A 20,214-nucleotide genomic window follows, 5' to 3' on the forward strand; every position below is an offset into this window, starting at 1 on the left:
TGTGCATTAAAAAAATGCAACCACCCATCCTGGTAACTTGTTCCAGTTGTTAATTATCCTCTGGATGAAGAAAGTTTTCAAATCTTATTGAAGGTGCCCTTGTAAGAAGCTCCCAATTCAGGTATGATTTTTGACCTTTCAGTCATCTCCTTCAACAAGTCATCAAAGGCTAAACATTGCTTTGTGCCACTTGACAGATGAACACAGATTGAGGTGAGTCATTGCTTTCTTACAAAGTTCCAAAAGACTACAAAAGCAAGGTGTGATCATATTTGAAGCTGTGACTAAATCATAACAGCGGACTCTGCATTGCACTCAAGACAAAACACTTAATTCTTCATTTCCCTCCCTCCCTCATCCCCACTCCAGTACAATATCATGTACTTTGAACTAGTCAGATGCATGCAATTGGATTTTTTTGTGATACATGTCTTTATCTGTGGGTTTTTTTAAAATAAAATTACCCTACTAAATTTTAATGGAAACTGCATTGAGCTTTTACAGGAGGTTAATGCATTGTTTGAAGCATTTAATATCCAACAGATGTACATTGCAACATAGGCCTGGCTGTAAAAGAGAAATGTTGCACAAATCTGGAAATACAGCATTCATTTTTCCCTGCTGTACACTGCTCCAGTTGTAGCTTATTGTTGATGTTGCTTAGCACAAAATGGTGGACAAAAGGAATGAGCGCGATCATACGATCATACTGCAAGGCCGAAATGAGAGAGAAATAATGTAGGAAAAAGCTGACTGCTTAGAGAGACTCTCAACAGATATTTGCTTCCAGTGAGGAATATTGATTTGTTATTTCTAAAGTTTGAAATTAAATGGTGTTTGTTGGGAGTTTTCTTTAGTTGGGAAAGCAGCCACAGTTCAGAAGTCTTGGCACGAGAGCTGCCACTGACTGGGAGCAAGTTACTGCCGGGTTGGCTAAAGTGACAAACAAAGCACCTTATCTTCTGAGTAACTCTTGCGTTTTACTCTCCACGTCTGTTTTTCAGCTCCATTGCTATGTCTAAACCTTTGACACCGCTGCAACTTTTTCTTACTAGCAATTCTGCGATAGCAAAAGGTGTGTTTTTAAATTAATTTGGATTATGTTAAAATGTTGGCCCCTGTTAAGATACCAGCCCCAAAGCACATGCAACAAAACAATCAGTTGTTCTACCACAATTCAACCATGCAGGGCACAATCACATATTCAGGATTTTCCTTGTTGATGAGCAACTTGGAAAAAATATCCTGCCTGGGTGTGAAATACAAAACATTACCACTTGGAATATTTCGAAAGAAAACAAAGCTCAAACTTAAACCTTTCTTTTTGACCCAAATCAAAAAGTCGTCATTTTTAACCCCGATTTTAGTAAAATTGCTTCTTTTTTGCTTTCCTTTACTGTTTTACAGAGGCATCAAGGCAATCTGATTTTTAGTATTGTTCCACAGTTCCTTAAAACTAATTAGGTAGCTTGAGGTTCCATGGAATCCCTCACTAATGCTTATGATTTTGCCTTTCTTCCCTAGTTTAAAATTTAATTAAGAGCACAGAGTTTTGGCTTCACGTGTCACTTAACACAAGTTTATTTTCGAGATACACAATACAATGAGATTTAGCCAACACTGTGACAAACCAAAAATCATCCAACATCAAGCGGGAGGTGCCATTGGAATCTTTTTATAAATACGCCCAATGAATGGGATTAAACCAATGGCTGTTGCACTTCTGAAACCAAACACAACACTTAATCCCAGACATTGGGAACACATATTTTGGTTCTTTAGATTGTAACGGGAATACTAAATGTACATAACTGCAGTAACAACGAGATCTCCATGTGGTATAAACAATACCTTCTAAAATACAATCAGAATCGGAGTCCCATTAGCATCCCAACACTGTAGCACAAGTTAACTTTCAATATCAATTTTGTTCATTGCCATTGTTCAGTGCCAGGAATCAAAGCACTGTCAAAGTCCTTAGAGTTGATTCATACGGTTAATAATAGCAGTTGTTCGTTGCTACTAAAGCCAGATGGTATGGAAATCATTCTAGCTATGTGACTTTCATGAAGCATTTTGTCTGATCACATCAACAACACTTAGAGGATTTGTGCAGGTTAGGAGGCTAGTGATTAGGCTTTATGATACAGCATAAAAGAGTTTTTGCTGTCTTCTTGTCTTTCTTTCCTGATGGTCATTGATGAGAATGAGCCCCTTCTGTTGATTTCTTAGCAGTGTGATGAGCCCCACTAGTTGATCTGCAATAAACAGAGATAACAAAGTTGAATCGTTGACCTTAAGCCAAGGATGTCGTGGCATTTTGTTCTGACAATCACAATAATAATAATAATCCTTGCATTTGATATCGCATCTTATCACATCACTGAAACTTCTCAAAATATTTCACAGGATTTATTGCAAAGTGTAGTGACTGTATTTGTAGGAAACGAATTAAAGAATAAGCAGACAAACCACAGTATGAGATTAAGAGCATATTTTTCATTATGGATACTTGAGTCTCACAAACTCCATAGTTTGCCATTGATAGCACTGTCTAACAAGCTTTCCCATTGCTTATCCAGCTAGAACCATCCTACCCATTAGGACTTTGGCTTGAAGGGTTAATACAATATTCTACATTGCACAGGTCCAATAAGATTTACTAAAGTCTTGACCTCTGTTTATCTATGGGCCTGCTATCATTCTCACCCTCGGCTATTCAAAATTCATGTACCATTTTTATTTCTTCAGTTTCATTGAAGGCTGCCAACTTGTGCCGTGACCTAAACCCTTGAGATATGGGCTGGCTAAACATGTGAGAACAGCAATTACAACATCAAATCTAGTTCACAATCATGAAGTGCATCACCAAGGCATTCTAGATCTAGGCTGTGTTGCCGCAAACAATAATTCTGCTATTTCAAGTCTAATACAACCCTCTGAGTTTTCCGCAAGACTTATGGCTTTCCTTGTTATACACTTTGAGAACAACGCCAATTAAATGGACTAAGGTTAATATTACTGTTGAAATAAAATACTCATGGTCGAATAGCTATGACAATTTAATGATATTTTAAAGCTTTACATTATGCGATTTAAAAGTATGCTTAACTGGATAACCTTGGTGTCTAAGGGTTAATAAATTGATACAGCCTAACTCATTGCATTACATTGCATCACCACACATGTGCAGCAAGGAAGATGATAGCTGGGAACAAGAGTTGAAAAATCTTCTCAGGGTAATAATTTGGATCTTAGTTGGTGTAGATTAACACATCCATCAATGTTTGTGTAAAACCTCTTCCGTTACCATGAGGGAGTAACAGTATTAAAATCATTTTTATGTAGGAGTGCAGTGGGTGTTGGCAGTAGTGCAATTAAATCTGCTTTTCAACAAGCGTAGATCTAAATTCACAAAACATGGAAATGTTACTATGAATTAATAAAAGGAAGAGGAGGATGCGACAGACTGACCCAGACTTGGAACAGTTCTTTTCCAATTGTACAGTGCTCGAAAGAGCAGTCCTGAAGATACATCAACATTAACGACAGAACAAAACCAGTAATGAATCTGTAAGCAATGAATATCAGGCTCTGCTGGTACTTAAAATAATGACATTCAGGTTTTAAGGCAGCGATTTTCTTAGTAGACAGTATCTACTAATCTAGCCTGACACTCCAATACAGTGCTGGGGGAGTGCTGAGTTGTTGTAGTGCCATGCTTCGGATGAGCTGTTAAAACTGAGGTCTCATAGCACTATTCAAACAGATAAGGCAGTTTTGCTTGGGGTCCTGGTCAACAGTCCCCCAAATAAATTTGATCATTAAACCAAAAGCATGGATTATTATTATTATTCACTTCATGGCTGTTTATGAAGCACTGTTCGTAAAATGGCTGCCACATTTGCCCACAAATGCACAGTCACTGCACGTTACAGTATATTCTGTGAGGCGCTTTGAGACACTAACAATGGGATAAGGCACCAAATTAAACGCAAAGATTATTATTATTAATGATTGGCGTCTGAGATTGTACCAGTTTGCTGTGATTTGGATGGAAGCCCAACCTCCTGTATTATGCACAACAGATTGTGTCCCAACACTGACCAGAATTGCCAGAGATCTACGAAATAATGAGACTCCTGCTGTAACCCGCAATCTTTTACTGATGATTTAGGGGCATTGTTGCTTCATTTCCCCCCCTGTTTTAACTACCCCCCCCCCGGTTAGTCCATCTTTTAACCATCTGGGCTCTCGCCCCCAAGTGTCCTGCTTTAGCTGCCAGGGGAACTCCTTATACTCTTTTCAATTGGGTTCAGTTTTACGTGGGGGGAAATGGTTGCTATGGAGCTGTTGAGGTCACAATTCCTTACAGCAATTCAATAGGGAACAGAGTGAGAGAGGAATTATTATTCTACTACACATGTTCATTTTAACCTTCTTAGATTGTGTTGGAGGCTTTGAATTTTTAATCTTTTGTTAAGTGTTTGAGGAGGCTGAACGCTAAAGTCAGAACAGTTAACACTTGTGCTGTTTATACGGCACGTTTGACAGTGATTTTAGCAGTAATTCAGCAACAATAACTTGCATTTATAAAGCGTCCTTCACGCAGGGTAGTGCCTTGGAGAACTGAAATTCAGGACCAAGAATGCCTTCCAAAGGGATTTGCAGACAACATAATTGGGCTGGGACCTTGCTCACTCCTGTGTGAGTAGAGTGGAAAACAAAACAATAGAATAAATCTGGAGTAAAAAAAGAATGGTTTGGAGTGAAAACTCAACTTACTTGGTTGTACTCTGACTTCAGTGAAATAGTTAGGATGTGAGCCATGTAATCACAAACCTGGAGTGACTCTGGAATTCCTCGTTTATGCTAAATAATGTGTTTCCAAGCAGTGGGCAGGGCCATTAAACATGGAAAAACTGATTCAGCCACAGTCGCCCTCAACAGGCTGGATTGTGCCAGCAACAGCAGAGTTTCCGACAGTGGCTAATTCTTGACCCATATTAACAGAAATTGAAAGCATGGAACAGAAGAAGACTTGCCTCACTCGCACACCCAAGCTGTTTAACATGCGCAGCACCAGCCAACCATAACACAAGAATTGTGTAATGCACATAATGCATTATGTTAGACAATGTAAGAATTCTAATGCTTTGTCTATTATTCATTTAAATAGCAAAAGCAAAGCTTGGGGTATAATATTGCTGTCGTGAAACTGGGTATTTGATGACAAGAACTTGCCTTGCTGCCTCGCACTACCTCCCATAATGTTTGATCCCAGTGAAAGCCACACATTAGTTGAAAATCAATAAAACCAATCTGATCTGCAGGGAATAAAATGACTGAACCCGTCTGCAGTGTGTTTGTTCTAAGGCAGTAATGTATCAGATTGAGATGAAGTTGATCTCAAACCTCAGCACACTCCAATCTTTCCATTATCTTTGCAGAACCCAGTGATAAAGCAGGAGAAGACTTGTTGTTAATCTCCTGTCAGGGGTTTCTATTCCCCAAGGAGATTTTGCTGCCAGACTGTTTCCTCAACCTCTGAACAAATCAATCTTCAAGGCAGTATACACATTGTTGGTTGTCTGACCTTCAGAAGTCTGAGTGTCTAAACCATACACCTGACCTTTTAAACCGTTTCACTGGTGATCGAGAAGAGTAGGGAAAGAGCCACACTCAAAAGTCCTGGGAAAACCTTTAGAGATTTCCTTCAGTGCACTCAATCACATTTAAATGATAAAGGCTGATTTATTTGAATAATTTACCACTGAACTGAATATTTTGTCCAAAGCCATTGATAATTTATAGCCTTTGCTTTCAATGCTCTTTACAGGGAAACGCAAAAAAACAAGTGCAGCCTGCGATCATCCAAAATACAAGATTTTTAATGAAAAAATTAGTAGGAGAAAACAGTAAGATTTGCTGTATGGCTATACTGAGAGGAAGCAGAGCAAATTTGATTTTAATCTGCTTTTAACTAAATTGATTATTTGAAGCGGGGACTCCTGAGGTTGAATTTCTTTCTCCTTTGTTGTAGTTTTCGTGTCACATGAGTTAATTCAAACAACTTCGATGTTTCTTGTTTTGAACTAAGAGCATTAAACATGGAACAAAATACAGAGATTTCCCTTAGTGAATAGGAACAGGAGTACACTGAAAACTTGGATGGACTTAATAAAGCGGTGCTTTTGGGAGGACTAACCTTGGTGACTAACCTTCCTCAGAACCCATAATCCTTGTATTTGATTTCATTCTGAAAAGTCCAAAACAATCTACAATACTGGCCAACTTATATCTCTGTTCTTTCTACAAGATACTTTTACATTACTGACAAAAGGAAGAGATCTATTAAACAAGTATAGGGAGAATAAAGGCACACCAACAAAATCCCAAATAAGAAACTGGATGGCGTGCAGACAGATACTGTGTGAATTGAATCTCCCCAGTTTCTTTCGTAGTGAGAGCTGCAAACTAGTGTCACAGTTCGGAAATCCTTCACTGGATTCCAGAATGCCATAAAAAAGGATTTTTTCTTGGCTGAAAACTGTTAACCCCCACAACCACTTTGACTAAGCCTTTGAATCTCTGTACTTTTAGCTGACTTTCTGTAGTTGTTCATTAATTGTCAACACTGTCATCAATAGCATCAGAATCACTCAATCAGAGTCTGAAAGATTTATCTTACTCTAGTGATGTTCGTTGGGAAGAGAAGTGAGGTTCATCTGCAGGATGTTGCTTAGCTCAGGTAACATATGTGCCCTGAACTCGACTGACTGGCAGTTGACAATTGATTTTCCAACCCTGTGTCTGAATTGATTGACCATTTCAGTAAGGCTGAATGCAATATTAATGTGAAATGGTACCAAATATAGCACAGCTCATGACAACAGGGAATACCATTAGACTTTCAGATCAGCCACTGTGACAGCCTTTGACAAGCTGTCGGGAAAAAGGGTCCAAACATGCTAGAAACCAGTGGATTGCTATTAGATGCAGCATTAGGCATGAGTGGACACATTAAAATGTAGTTTAACATACAGTATTCTGTGCAAATAGAGAAACATCTGCTTGCTTTTCCAGAAACATCAAAAGTTGAAATTGCAAAAATGAATTAATAGAGTACTGATTCAATGCTTGTGGATAGAAAATGGTTTACAGATCACTGGAATGAGCTGATTATTCTGTGAATGCCAAACAATTAGTCTGATATGAAGAAAATTCAAACAAACAACCTTTCTGATTTGCTGTAACTGTGGCATTTGTGAGATCAGTTGAGATACTGACTTCTTCATCCCAGATACGTAAGCTAAGTTACATGTTACATGTGGTTTGGTGGAGTACCTTTCATGGATGTCATACAATAGCTGAAATGTTATTGACTGAGCAGCAGGTGAAGCTTGTCGTGCACATAGAGATGCAACCTAATAAACGATGAGTGCTGTTGAAGATCTTGCTGTTCTACGATGAATGCATATAATGAGTTGGGCCACGTCAATGGTTCTCACTAATGCCTCAGTTCTCCTGAAATGTTTAGCAGTCAATTTGTTCTGAAAGAGAAAGCTAAGTCAAATTTTTAACTATGTTTTAACAGTTTTAAAATGGCCTGCTGTACATTTCCATTTTTATTTTAGATTTCCATCATTCTCAATGTTTCTTTTTACTTCTTAGATGATCTCCAAGCTGTGAGAACAATTTTGCATGAACGAGGGGTTAGATGAAGAAGCCCCTTCAGCTAATTTGTTCTTATCCTTCCAGAATACCAACACTAATGTCGTCAAATTACAGCATCAAGCTGTTTCTTAAATTAATGCAGTCTCCAGACCTGGATCACACTTTCTGTTAACCAGTTCCAACTGATGATTATCTTTCTTTGTCAATAAATACTTCCTGGCATCGGTCCTAAAGTTGTCCTTCACAATCCTGAATCTATCTTCTTCCCTGATTGCATTACTATATTGAAAGGAGTGTTCAAGTTTACTTGATTTTCCTTTTACGCCTATATAAACGTTTCATAGTTGAAGAAGCTTTGTTTATCTAGTCAGATTACAAGCTTTTACACTGCATTTGGAAACATTTTGCACTTTTTTTCTCATTGGGTTAGTAAAAGTAGTAAGCCATAAATTTACAGAACAGAAGAAAGCCATTCAGCCCATTATATCAGATGCCATATTTTCCTTCTTTTACATTTTCTTTTAATAAACACAAGTTATTTCCATGATGTGTACAATTCAAATCCTAGCATAACATTTAAATACAAATTTCTGCTCCAAAGAACAAATTGTTCTCCAATTATCCAATTTCTGGAGTTCAATAAATGAATTTGCATCAGTGATAAAAGATGGTTTAGCAAGAACAGAATGTTTTAGAATTCTAAATCACGTTCCATCAAAAGTTTCCTTCCATACAAAGTATTTTTAGCTGAAGTTGATTTGATGAATAATTAAATGGGCTATAACATTAAACATTTGCAAATTGGCTGTTATGTCTGTATTTCTTGGCAAGCTGGATAACTTAATTAAGATTTCAGCAGGGCATGGAATATCAATGAATAAGGAATACTTGATTTACGTAAGAGGTAAAAGGTTCATAAAGAGATTCTTATTGTTCAAGACAGACCATAAGTTTCTCTATTATGGAATGAAACCAATTGTATTTAATTTTGCAGGGGAGAGGCAAAATGTCCAAGATAATTGCTGGACATCAATATACCATTACAACCCACGTTGTTAAGGCCTGAGTAAATGCATTCCACTGATACATTTAGCAGCACAGGACAACACAATTTATAAGAGCAATTTGGATATCTATACAGCTTTGTTTTGTTTTTAAAAAATCAGTGAATCAGTTAACCCTAACCCTAGAAAACTCCAAAATGGCCTCCAAGCCAGTCTGTATTATTGGTTCCCATTAAAGTTACATGCACGTCATTACAATTTCAACACTATGACTAAAAGAGGATAAGAAAGAAAGGAAATTATCAGTCCACACATAGGTAAAAAATATCCAGCAAAAAGTTGTGATGTTTAGTAAGAGGCATTAGATACCTTTTGATTTGAAAGACTGATGGTGGCATTAAACAGAAAGTATTCCACCCCAGATTTCCCCTCCCTTTGGGCAGAATACAATCAATGCAAGATATTTTTAAAGCCAAGTTGCCTGGTGTGCACCGACAATGTTCCTCCATGCCTTGTGTCTGAAGAGCACCTCATTCCTCCAACATGTTAATTCTATTTCTACTTGCTCTCGGTCATAGTTCTTTCCAAGCTAAAACTATTGAATAAAAGCCAAGTCTCAAGCAGTTTGATGTTATAAACTCATTTCCCTTGTGAACTGCATTTGTCATTCTGGCCTTTCAGACAAAGGAAGCTTTTATCTCCTTTCTCTTTGCATGGATTTAAACTAAGTGCTCCAAAGGTGAAAGGAGAAATGTTTTTGAACAATGTTCTTTAACAAATACGAAAGCTGAAAGAAAGCTCCTCAACTTGAAAGACGTTTTTAATGTTTAGTTTAGATTCAACAACTTCGGTTTCTTGCTGAAAGTGCAGTAATACAAATGTGCAATAATAGCAGATCAGCCATAGTTACAATAAAATCTGTAGTGCCTGGAAATCTGGGTTGTGCAAATCTGTCACTCCCGCATGCTTTTTCACAGATGTGCAAACGTTGAACAAAACCAGTAAAAATACTTTACATATTTGTAGCGTTTATGAAATCAATTGCTATAGAATGCTCCAACAACCAATGAAGAAATAAATACAAAAATGACAGCACCTTTAAGCTTCGCAACAACCTTCCTTTTTAAAATGAAGGGTGAAGCATTGTTTAACTTCAACAACCTGCTTTCTTTCCTGCTTCACGATTTCTAGCAAGTGGGAGCTGGTTTCCTTGGAAACAGTCCACATAAAGCAGCTTGAATTCTCCCTCAGAATTTGGATAAAGAGTGAGTGAAATGAGATTTAGAGTACCAAATGAAAACCGAATCATACTTATATTTGGCTCTGATTTGTTGCTGCACGTGGGCAATAAATAAAAAGAAGTGCTTTAAAAAAATTGAAAAAAATATTCCACCAAAATAAACCTTTATATTTTTGTGTCGCCCCTTTCTCTGCTTCACTTCTGAAAATAATGACGCATGCTGTAGTTATCATTCCACAGCCCCAACAGTTCTTGGGCTGAGCCCAAATCACTATTCTTCAGGTCTGAGCCTGAACAACGAGTCTCAGCTGGCTATTTGGCTGTAAATGTTATCACAAAATAAGATTTAGATGGAAATATTTACTTTAAATACAAGCTGAGTGGATTGTGGTTTGGTTCCATCAGACCAGGTGCAATGTTTTTCCTCCAGATTGGCACATGTTCTCAATTATAATGTAGTTTCCATGAAGTTAAAAACAATTATCGAGCTGATTTCATTGTAAGTACACTTATTAGTAACTGGTGTCAATATTCATTTGTAGTCCAGATATGAGACCAGCCTCATAGATATGAATTTTTATTTAAGTCCTCAATTACCTCCACATCATTTGACCCGATTAGTGTTAAATAGGTCACAGCAATCAAGTGCATAAATATGAGGCAAACGTGCTCAGACCACAGGAATTTTTTTTAAAAATGCCGAGAATCCTTCAAAGAAATTATGGTGGAGAAGTATTTTTCTGCTGTTGAATCCCATGCGACTCAATAATTCACCAGCTCTTTGGGGTTATGGAGCTCAGAGAATTCATAATCTAACCAACATTGTTAGAAAATCACTTGAAAATCATTTTAGGTGTGACAAGAATCATTTTCTATCTCATCATTTGCATGATTTTAATTGGTCTCAAAAATGTATATTATCACCACAATTATAAAACAAGCCCAACCTTCTAGAACTATGAATTCCAGAAATGAATATGCAACTCAATAGATTTTGCAGAACATGTATAGAAGCATAGAAGTATAGGGCACAGCAGAAAGCTAATAATTGGTCCATCGGACCAGGTGGATGTTTTCTGCTCCAAGAAGCCATTCATCCTAATTCCTACATTGGTGACAAGTTGTAGTTTTGCCAGTTTATGTCAATTTGATTCTTATTATTGGGCTCTTTATACTCAGCGAGCTCTATCTGGACTCCGATGGCACCCAGAGGTCTTTGGCTGGAATGTCATTCCTGTATGAAAATCTGCTATCCTTTATCAATTCTGGTTCATTCTCAGCCAAACCACTAGCAGAAGGAGGGTAATTCTGTCATTCTGGCAAAACTGTTAGAAAACTGATGTAAAAATCTGAATTGCAGCTTGTACTTCCATATTCAACTCTACTCCCCTTTTACTGAAGAGACATGTATGTGTCCACAGACAATATCTTTATAGTTGCACAAGATCATAACATTGGTTTGGATGAAGAAACCCCTTTGGCCCATCCGATCTCATCCCTGCAGAATACTGTCATCCTTCAATTGATTCAGCATCGATAGAGGCTAATGCTCTTGGCTCAGGCAGTTCAAGTCTGCTATTAAGCAGCCAATGAAATGAACAGAACCGAATAGATGCTGCTTTCATTTGGCCTCCAGCAGTAAAGAAAATGTTAAATGGTCAGAAAAAATTGCCTAATGTACCATATACAGTGGTTCTTATTTCTGTCCACAATATGACACACAGGTGCATTCAGAACCATACGGATAATCTGCCCAGACATTTGCAATTGCCTGAAGCGCTGCTCAGTCAAAATATTCAAAAATGCATTATATTGCTGATAATTCTTGAATTCTGAACAAAGATCATCATTTCGNAAAAAAAATATTGTGCTGCCAGAAGTATCCTAGTATTTGGGGTCCAAACCTATGTCAAATACACGGGCCATTTGTGAGATAGATTGTTGACAATTTCCAATTTCCTAACCGTACATTACTTGAAAGCAATTGGCAGTGCAGTGTTTCTATGTATGTTACAGATGCAAGAAACTGAACACAATAATTACCAAGTCTAAAATCTGGAAAAGTGCTAGATCAGGATTAAAATGTTATTTGTTAAACATTTCTTCAATATTCTTTCAATATACGAAAGCTGGAAATGTTCTTTTGATGCTGAAATAGGCTAGTTTCCAAGCTGTGAGTAAAGACTGCAAGCACATGCACGGATTTAATGGACACTATAGATGTGCCAAAGATTTAAAAACATGATTGGTATTCACTGTACATCACACAGTCTGCTGTGTGTTGTGACCTGATAACAACTTGCTCCACTGTTTTATTGTTTATGTTTTTAACCTTTAAATAAGGCCTCAGATAAGACTTGCAACCGTGTAATCCTTTTTGCAATTTAACACCAAAGATATTTTTAACTGGTTAGTGAGGTATACATTTGTAACTAAATCAATTTCCGTATCTTCTTACAGCTTTCATTTATTATCTTTGTTCCAAAAGAGCTGCAGGTGATATGAACAACCTTTTATTCATCCCGTCATACGACAACAAGATTACATTTGTTTAATGCCTTTCTTACAGCATTTCAGTGCAAAGTGAACCTCATAAAATACGTTTACATTTTCTAATGTGCTGAAGAATCAAATGTCCTCATATAAAATGTAATTGCCATTGAACTGCTGGTCAGCATAGTATTGCAGAGGCCTGTTGATGCACATGCACATAGCTCCTCTTTAATTACCCATAACAATGACAAGCCAAGTTAGCAGTAAAACAACACACAATCCTCCAACGGTATGTTTATATTTAGGGCATTTTGGAGCTGATTTAAATGGCACCAACTCGACTGCTTGTCCTAGGATCCCATCATTTCTATTCTGCAGTGTCCAAAGCATTGATGACAACATTGTCTTAGCTTAACTGCGTTTGGTTCCTGATTGTGATATTAATTTTCTGGCTTCACACCTCCTGCGATCTCTCTGTACTGGTCAGCAAAGTTAAATTGCCACATTGCTGGTTTGCAGAAGTAGGCTGACTGCTCAGCTTGCCTTCAACCAGAAATGCTGTAACAGAAAAGGAACTGTTTTACCTCGTTGTTCTTGGTGTTGACTTGAGAATACGCCAAACAAAGTATCGGTGTGAACACTTGGAAAGACCAATAAAGCAAAAACTAATAGCGCCACGGTCATTGCTGCCGGCCACAGGAAAGTCACCTTCAAAAATATCTCTGTAACCACTGAAAGACATTTCAACTTGTGGAAAAGTTGAGGTGCAGATAAAATTGCATTTGCAAATTGAGTTTCCAGTGCCTCGGGACATCCTCTCAACGTGTAGAGGCGCTATACGAATGTAAATTTGTGTTGTAACATTTAACATTAACATTTAACATTTATTATAAAAAGTGTAGTGTCGTGCGTGTGTGGTGTGTTTNAAAAAAAATCAGTGCACATCTGTATCTTGGAATAAGCTTAAGAAAATGTTAGATTAGGAGTTGCTGCTGAAATATTAATGAGTCCATCAAAGGCATTTATTGGTGTTGAGTAACAGTATAAGAACATTGGATTTTGTAACCTAGACTGATTCACTTCCTTGTATTAAAATGCTAATGGTTTCAGATATTTCAGCAGTGATTTGTCAAAAATTGCATTCATTATAAACAATCACTCATGATTGCTTAATTTGTTAACAGAGCAATATTTCATAAACACCTAATTGGACCAGCATTCCTGAAAATGTGAATGTTAATTCAGTAATATGTGGATTTCAAAGGAATCTTTTGCAAACATCTGTGACCCATTAAAACTTTCAATTTCTTTCACAAGGAACTTTTCGTAATAGATTTGATCTGCCAACAACTGCACACATTTCCTTTGATCAGAGACCTCACATCTTGCAATGAAAGTGATCTGTATACCTCATTAATATCGCCCTGCTTTTTTTTCCTGGCAGATATTGCCTGGCAATAGTGTTATAAACTATAGGAGTTTACTTCATTAAGATGTTCACAAAGTGGGATACACAGCTCCCACTTGTGGAAAATTCACCCCAAAGGCAAAGCAACTAGGTCACATTTCCAACGTGTCATGATAGGATTCTAAACAATGACAGACCAAATCCCTGATGTGGGTCCATTGATTAGGAAAGTGCCATGTCAAATGCAAGTACAGTATCTTCCAAGGCTGGAACATATTTTAAACTAGTGTTCATAGCTTAAGTGGCATATCCTGTACAAGTAGTCTGCAAATGAGAATCTGTATCATATTAAAATGTGCAGCTCTGAACAGGTTTGACAGATAAAGTCCTCCACCAGATGTTCTTAACCATGTGTTGCTGTTCAGTAGAAAAATACGTATTGTGAAACTGCAGTTCTGAACCAGCAGGAAGGAACATTATTGTTTCGTATTCAATGTAACATGTTCAGAAAAGAACACCATTATGGCTCATTCATGTAAAATGTTCTGAACGGATTTCTTCACTGCAGACAAAGCTTGGCTTTGTAGTTGTGCTATAAAACTTTCCAGAGAATGTTGGCTGATAAAGAAAACACAAAGGCCATTTTTTCCTCAAGAGTCAAAGTGCACTTACAGAACAGCTGCATGGGTTTTACAGAATAGCTACAGAACAGACAAACACAATGATATCATTCTTCAAATGCATTGCAGAGGGAGCAATGCCATCTCCTGGGTTCAAAGGACTGAGCGTAGGAGTTTATTTGTGAGCAAAATTGTTCACACACAAAATACAGTCACCTCATTTTACAGTAAATCCTGTGGTGCTTTACAATGTCCTCCCGACATGAAAGGCACTATATCAAATGCAAGGATTATTATTATTATGATAAAATATTTATTCAGCTTTTTTCAAAAAAAATGTTATCTTAAGAAAGGAGGCTGTAGGAAAGCTTTAAAGGTTAAAATATGTGCGATGAATGGCAAATAACTGGTTGGATTGAATACTGACTGGCTCATCTGATACAATGTATTTTGGTGGTTATTTCTTGGTCATAATTTGCTCCATAAGTGTATTCTTGCTGTCGCTCACACATAAAAAATGTAAAAAAAAGACGTTTATTGGAGAAAAACATGTATTCAATGCAACATAGAATTATTTAGAATTGCAAACCGATGCAATTTTGGTAGACAATTCAGTGCAGAACACTAAATAGAAGCATTAACTGTGACTACTGTATTCGTTAGTGGTGAATGTAGTAGCTCTGATTGCAACGAGACCAGGCTAACACTTAATGGCCTGGAACGTTATTCAGTAGAACCTAACCTCAGCAAAAATAGGGTTGATATTGACTTATTGCAACCACCACTTAGTGTCATCTATCTGAACAAGTTAGATTGGAATTGACATATTTTCCTTTCAGTGACCTCAATTACAGGAGTTGACATTTGTATAAAGTAGTTGGTGCAGGTACCTAAAGCAGCACAATGACTGCCCAGATAAGTGAATGCTAAAAATGTAAAGAATGTTAAGAGAACATTTTACCCCTATGGGCAAGTCAAGTCAAGGTGGAATAGAGGGCACTAGGGACATGCAGAAGGCCGGAGTCAGTTGAGCGGAGGCAGCGGGTTCTGGGTTAGAGGGTAAGCAGGTTGGAGAGGTAGGGGAGTGCCAGGACATGAAGGGATTTGAAAACAAGTGTGAGAATCTTGAAATCGATCCGTTTGTGGATAGGGAACGGAGAATAGTGCAGCCAGACTTCAACGTGTTTCCTTGGTAAGAATGGCTGGATATCACATGAGATACATGCTATGAAATGCAGCATTTTTCACCCCAGTGGAAACAACAATTATGTAGTAAAACCAAGGAAATAAGCAAAAAAAATTAAGAAAAGGCAGGCTAAATCGAGATTTGTATTGTAATTGAAGCATAACAAAGGAGAGGAAGAACAAACAGTGTTTTAAACATTAAAATATCTTCTTGTTGTTAAAGTAGTAATTATTTGTCCTTGTAGAGAGAAAAATGGTTCATTTTGTATACGTGTGTTGAATGAGTAGAAAAAAGCAGCTTAGTGTGGATTTCACCTATGCAGACTTGACAATAACTTTACTTAATGACCCAGTTGCCCCCAACTGTTAAACCCTGAGTAAAAATCAATGCGCTATTTAGGATAGCATGTCACCATTATGGAATCCCCTGGGTCAGTTTGGAAAGCTGCTAAAATAATCTAAACATAAATTGATTTGTCAGATGGGATAGTTATTCCAGCGTCTTGAGAGTGAGTACAGGACAAAAATGAATAATTGGCCCAGTGGCATGATTAACACATTGATTGTGTTTCACTGCGACCATTAAAACAAAGTACACTGGAATCCACTGACTTTCAATTCCCTTTCAGCATAAAACTTTTGCTTGGATTTCACAGTATGGTGTGTGATACAGCTTGCTTATAGTGTATTAGTACATAGTTTTGTCACCATGCTATAGGACATATACTGTAAATCACCAATTGGAGGTGTGAAGCTTCATAAATGGTTGCTCAGAACTTATGCACTCGCAAACTCACACTCCAGTTAATGCCTCTGTCCGAAGCCTCCATTTCCTTGTCAATCATTTGATGAGCATTCACCTTCACCTTTGTGATGGAGAGCCCTTTGTAGCTTATTACATGCCAACCACCTTAATGTTGTACAACTGATGGCACCAAGTTTCCAATCACTCTCACTGTTTTGAGAAGATAATCCGAGTGACTGTGGAAATGGCAGGAAGACAATAAAGGGTAGTCTTGAGTTGAGTTGAGGGAAATGTTGGAGAAAAGGAGGCTATTTCAGAAAGTCTGGTTTAGAAATTGGAATAGATATAGTAGAGAGAGAAAAAAGAGATGGGAATGGAATATTCGCAGGATATGTTCGACTGATGGAATGAACATTCATGGATTCCAATTACTGAATAGGAGTGATAATCAATTTTAAATACTGGATATTGCAGTCTATGTGTTTTTGCTATGTTTCTCACAGTCACATTTACAGCCTTAGCCACACAGAAACAAATGCATTCTGGCACACACCAGATGGCAGTTGATACTCTGGAGTAAAACAATGCCTGGAGCACATTCACATCAACTTGCTTTTTATTTGTTGTCTTCTCTACAAGTATTATTTTCTGGAACAGAGTCAGTTTTTTTTTTATACAGGCTACAGACTATGCGTAAGTAGAAAACTTTCCACCACTTTCTGTGCCCCAAACTGAACACATATAGCACCCTTCACATTAGATTTGGGTAGCATCTCAGAGTGCTTAAATTAAGCAAATTAAACTACTCAACAAAATTACTCTAAAAAAAATCTCTTACCGACTTTTTGCTTTTCATGAAGTCTTTCTTGCGTTCTTTGCAATTGAAACCTTCTTGAGGTGCAATGTAGCTGCATGTGGCTTGCAATACAAAAATGTTGTCCCTGGAAACTGATGCAACAGAAGGTGAGCTGGGAGACAGGGCTAAACTCAGGGTCCCTTGATGGGACAAAGACATTTTGCAACCTTTGAAATTTTCGGCTGTAAGGTAAGAGTTTTGCAGGTCTGAGCAGACTGATTTTGAGAGAGGCAGACAGCAAGGTCGAGACGGTGTATATGCATTTTCACTTAAACTTGTTCGACGACTGTTCCTCTTGGCACAAGCACCTTTACTTGATGCAGGAGTGTTGATTTCATAATGCAATTCGCCAGAGCGATTTGTGACATTAAAAGCCTCTAAAAAGGTTGCACTGTGACATCTGCTTGGTTGTTTTGACACTGACTTTTGTTTGTTTTTTCTGTTAAGTGACCTAGATCTATGAGCACCAAAATTGGAATGCTTTGTAGCATTTCTGTAGGGCGATTCCACTGTAGTACATCCAGAGCTTCGAGATGAAGACATTTCTATATTCTTCTCACTGATGCGCTGCGTATATTCAGTCAGAACTTCATTCATTTGCCAAGTTGTTCTGTCATAATTCAGTAGATGGTTTTCAGTGGGTCTTGCAGCAGTTGTTCCAATGCATTTGTCCTCTTTATTCTGAAAGTCACCTTGAAATGGGTCACCTGTGGCAACTGCATTGCTGAACTGCTCATTAGTTCTGCTGCTCATCTTCAAGGATGCGATGCGATGCACACAATTCTCCAGGAGCTGAGACACGTAATTATCGGTCTCTTGTAGTGGTGTGCTCTTGGAGTCATTCCTCTGGTCCATACTTGGTGCTGAATAATTTACATTTTTCCTAACTCTGCCTGATACATCTGATGCTTTACAGTGCCCTACCATGGCAAAACAACTGGAGCACAAAACCACATCAGCATAGTTAGATTCCAGAGATTGTCTACACTTGGGACAAAGGATAGCTTTGTTAATTTCCATCACAATCATTGTTTCCAGTTTTTTTGCAGTCCCTTTTGTTGTGCTGTTTAGTTCTCTGTGAGGTTTACTTCTTAAAGCATGTTCTTCTGATGCAGAAATTGGAAGAAAAGCATTTTTGGAATTCAGATTACTCACTAAGAGCTCAGGAATGTCATACCCAGGAGTTGATTTAGATGACCAGCCATCTCCATTAATTACTGTTGATGGGTATAATTTCTCACATATAGAAGCTGAATTTTGATTATTAGCTTCCATATTATTTTCAGTTTCATCAATCTGTTCTGCTGATATGGCCTTTTCTAAATTGTCAGTACCTCCATCATCTTCATGATCCCCTTCCGTCTCATCACAGTAGCCAGATTGACCAGCAGACATATTTCTTAGACTGACTAGATCAGTTTTTGACTGACCATGGTTTTCAATAGTTTGAAGATTAACACCAAATTCATTTGTTTCTGACTTCTGTCTAAGACAGTTTACCAGGTCCATTGCCAAAGAAAGTTCAGTGTTGCACAGTTTTAATAAACACTCTTTTCCTTTCCAACTCCCCTGAAAGATTTCCTGATTGATCACATCCATAGTAGGAGATGGAGCCATGTTCTCCTCAGCACCTACATAAAAGCTATGCATGGACAAAGGAGTTTCAGTGGATGGAGCTACTTCATTTGGCATTCCGGACACTTCATCTAACAGAGGACTCATCCCAGGCTCAGTTGGGTCATAGAAGAGTTCATAAAGAGCATCTCCACTATAACTATCTCTAGGAAATTGGCTGCTTACACTTGATTTATGTGAGTCCTTGCTTTCCTCCTCATCTTGTCCTGGAGTAAATGAATCATAATATCCCTCGTCACTGTTTGAGGTTGATTCCTGATGATCACTCTGTGGTGTTCCCAGATCATTGGAAGCATCTAAGTTCTTCTCCGACTCCTCAATGTCTTCCTTCTCTGTGATGTTTTGAAACTCTAAAGGAGAAAGAAACAACTCTTGGGTTTCGCTTTCCAGTGCCGAAGAGTATGGTTTGGTATCTTGTTTGCTTTCAGTGCTCTGTTGAGTTACTTTGCATGATACCACAGAGCTGTCAACATTTTTCCAGAGCCCATTTATGTCCAGGCTATCAGTCTGGGCTGGTGATGCAAGCTGTTCTCCTCCACCTTGGAAAGAACCACCCGAAGGAGTCTGTTTATCTTCACACCTTTCAGTCACACCATTACTGTGATGTACTGTCTCCAGTTGGTCAGTGTTTTCCTCATCAGCAAAGATCTCTCCACAGCCCGTGAGAGAGTCAAAACTCTTCAGGGAAGCAACATCCTCACAGAGGGTGCTGCTGCACTCATGTGAGGAGTCAGAGGGTGGGTCACTATCTGTAAAATACTGTGCTAATGAATCACCAGCATGAGTTAAAATCTTTGAACTTTTTGATATGCTTTTACTCGGCCTTAAAGTTATTCTTCCATTGAAGAATTTAGAATCACCTCTGTTTACTTTAGTTCCACATGAGGTTCCTTTATCCTGTCTGCTTTTCCTTGAAGTAAATAAAGCCCGGAAACCCCTTTTGCTTTTCTTCAGTGAGAGTCGTGTACTTGGATTGTATTTGGCAACCAACGGAAGTGATTGTGTGGGAGGATTTGGAATTTCAATTACTGAATGATTAGATTGAGATGAAGCCCTACTTTCCAGACACCCGTTCACATTAAAGGTCCCACAGGACATCTCAACTTCAGAACAACTTAAGCTGTTGACAATTCTACCTTTATTATTTCCAAAAGGCACTATCTCAGCTTGGACTTTTTCTGTATATGAGCTTTCTGTATTTTGAGCCATAGACAAAAAACAATCATGAGTCTTGCTTTTTCGGACAGATCTACGAACAACCCGATATCCAAGATCTTCGTCAATTTCTCTTTGTACCCAGAAGTTGGTAAAATCCCCGGTTTGTCCAGCTTTGCTGAAGAGTTTTTTAATT

At 38.0% G+C, this 20,214-nt stretch overlaps 1 protein-coding gene across 1 annotated transcript; it reads right to left on the reverse strand.

The window, feature by feature from the left end:
• Positions 1-1,255: 1,255 nt before the first annotated feature.
• Positions 1,256-19,999, reverse strand: amer3 (APC membrane recruitment protein 3). Its single transcript, XM_007909434.2, has 2 exons — positions 17,211-19,999; positions 1,256-2,258 (listed from the first exon to the last, which is right to left on the reverse strand). The coding sequence occupies exons 1-2, from the start codon at positions 19,959-19,961 to the stop codon at positions 2,250-2,252; spliced, it is 2,760 nt and encodes a 919-aa protein (XP_007907625.2). The 5' UTR covers positions 19,962-19,999; the 3' UTR covers positions 1,256-2,249.
• Positions 20,000-20,214: the final 215 nt, after the last annotated feature.

This window comes from Callorhinchus milii, unplaced genomic scaffold (genome assembly GCF_018977255.1).
Source record: "Callorhinchus milii isolate IMCB2004 unplaced genomic scaffold, IMCB_Cmil_1.0 Scaffold11, whole genome shotgun sequence".
In the NCBI taxonomy this organism is placed as follows: domain Eukaryota; kingdom Metazoa; phylum Chordata; class Chondrichthyes; order Chimaeriformes; family Callorhinchidae; genus Callorhinchus; species Callorhinchus milii.

Coding starts and splice junctions, on each gene's coding strand:
- amer3 (XM_007909434.2), bottom strand. CDS start 19,961: ATGTCCTGTGGGACCTTTAATGTGAACGGGTGTCTGGAAAGTAGGGCT.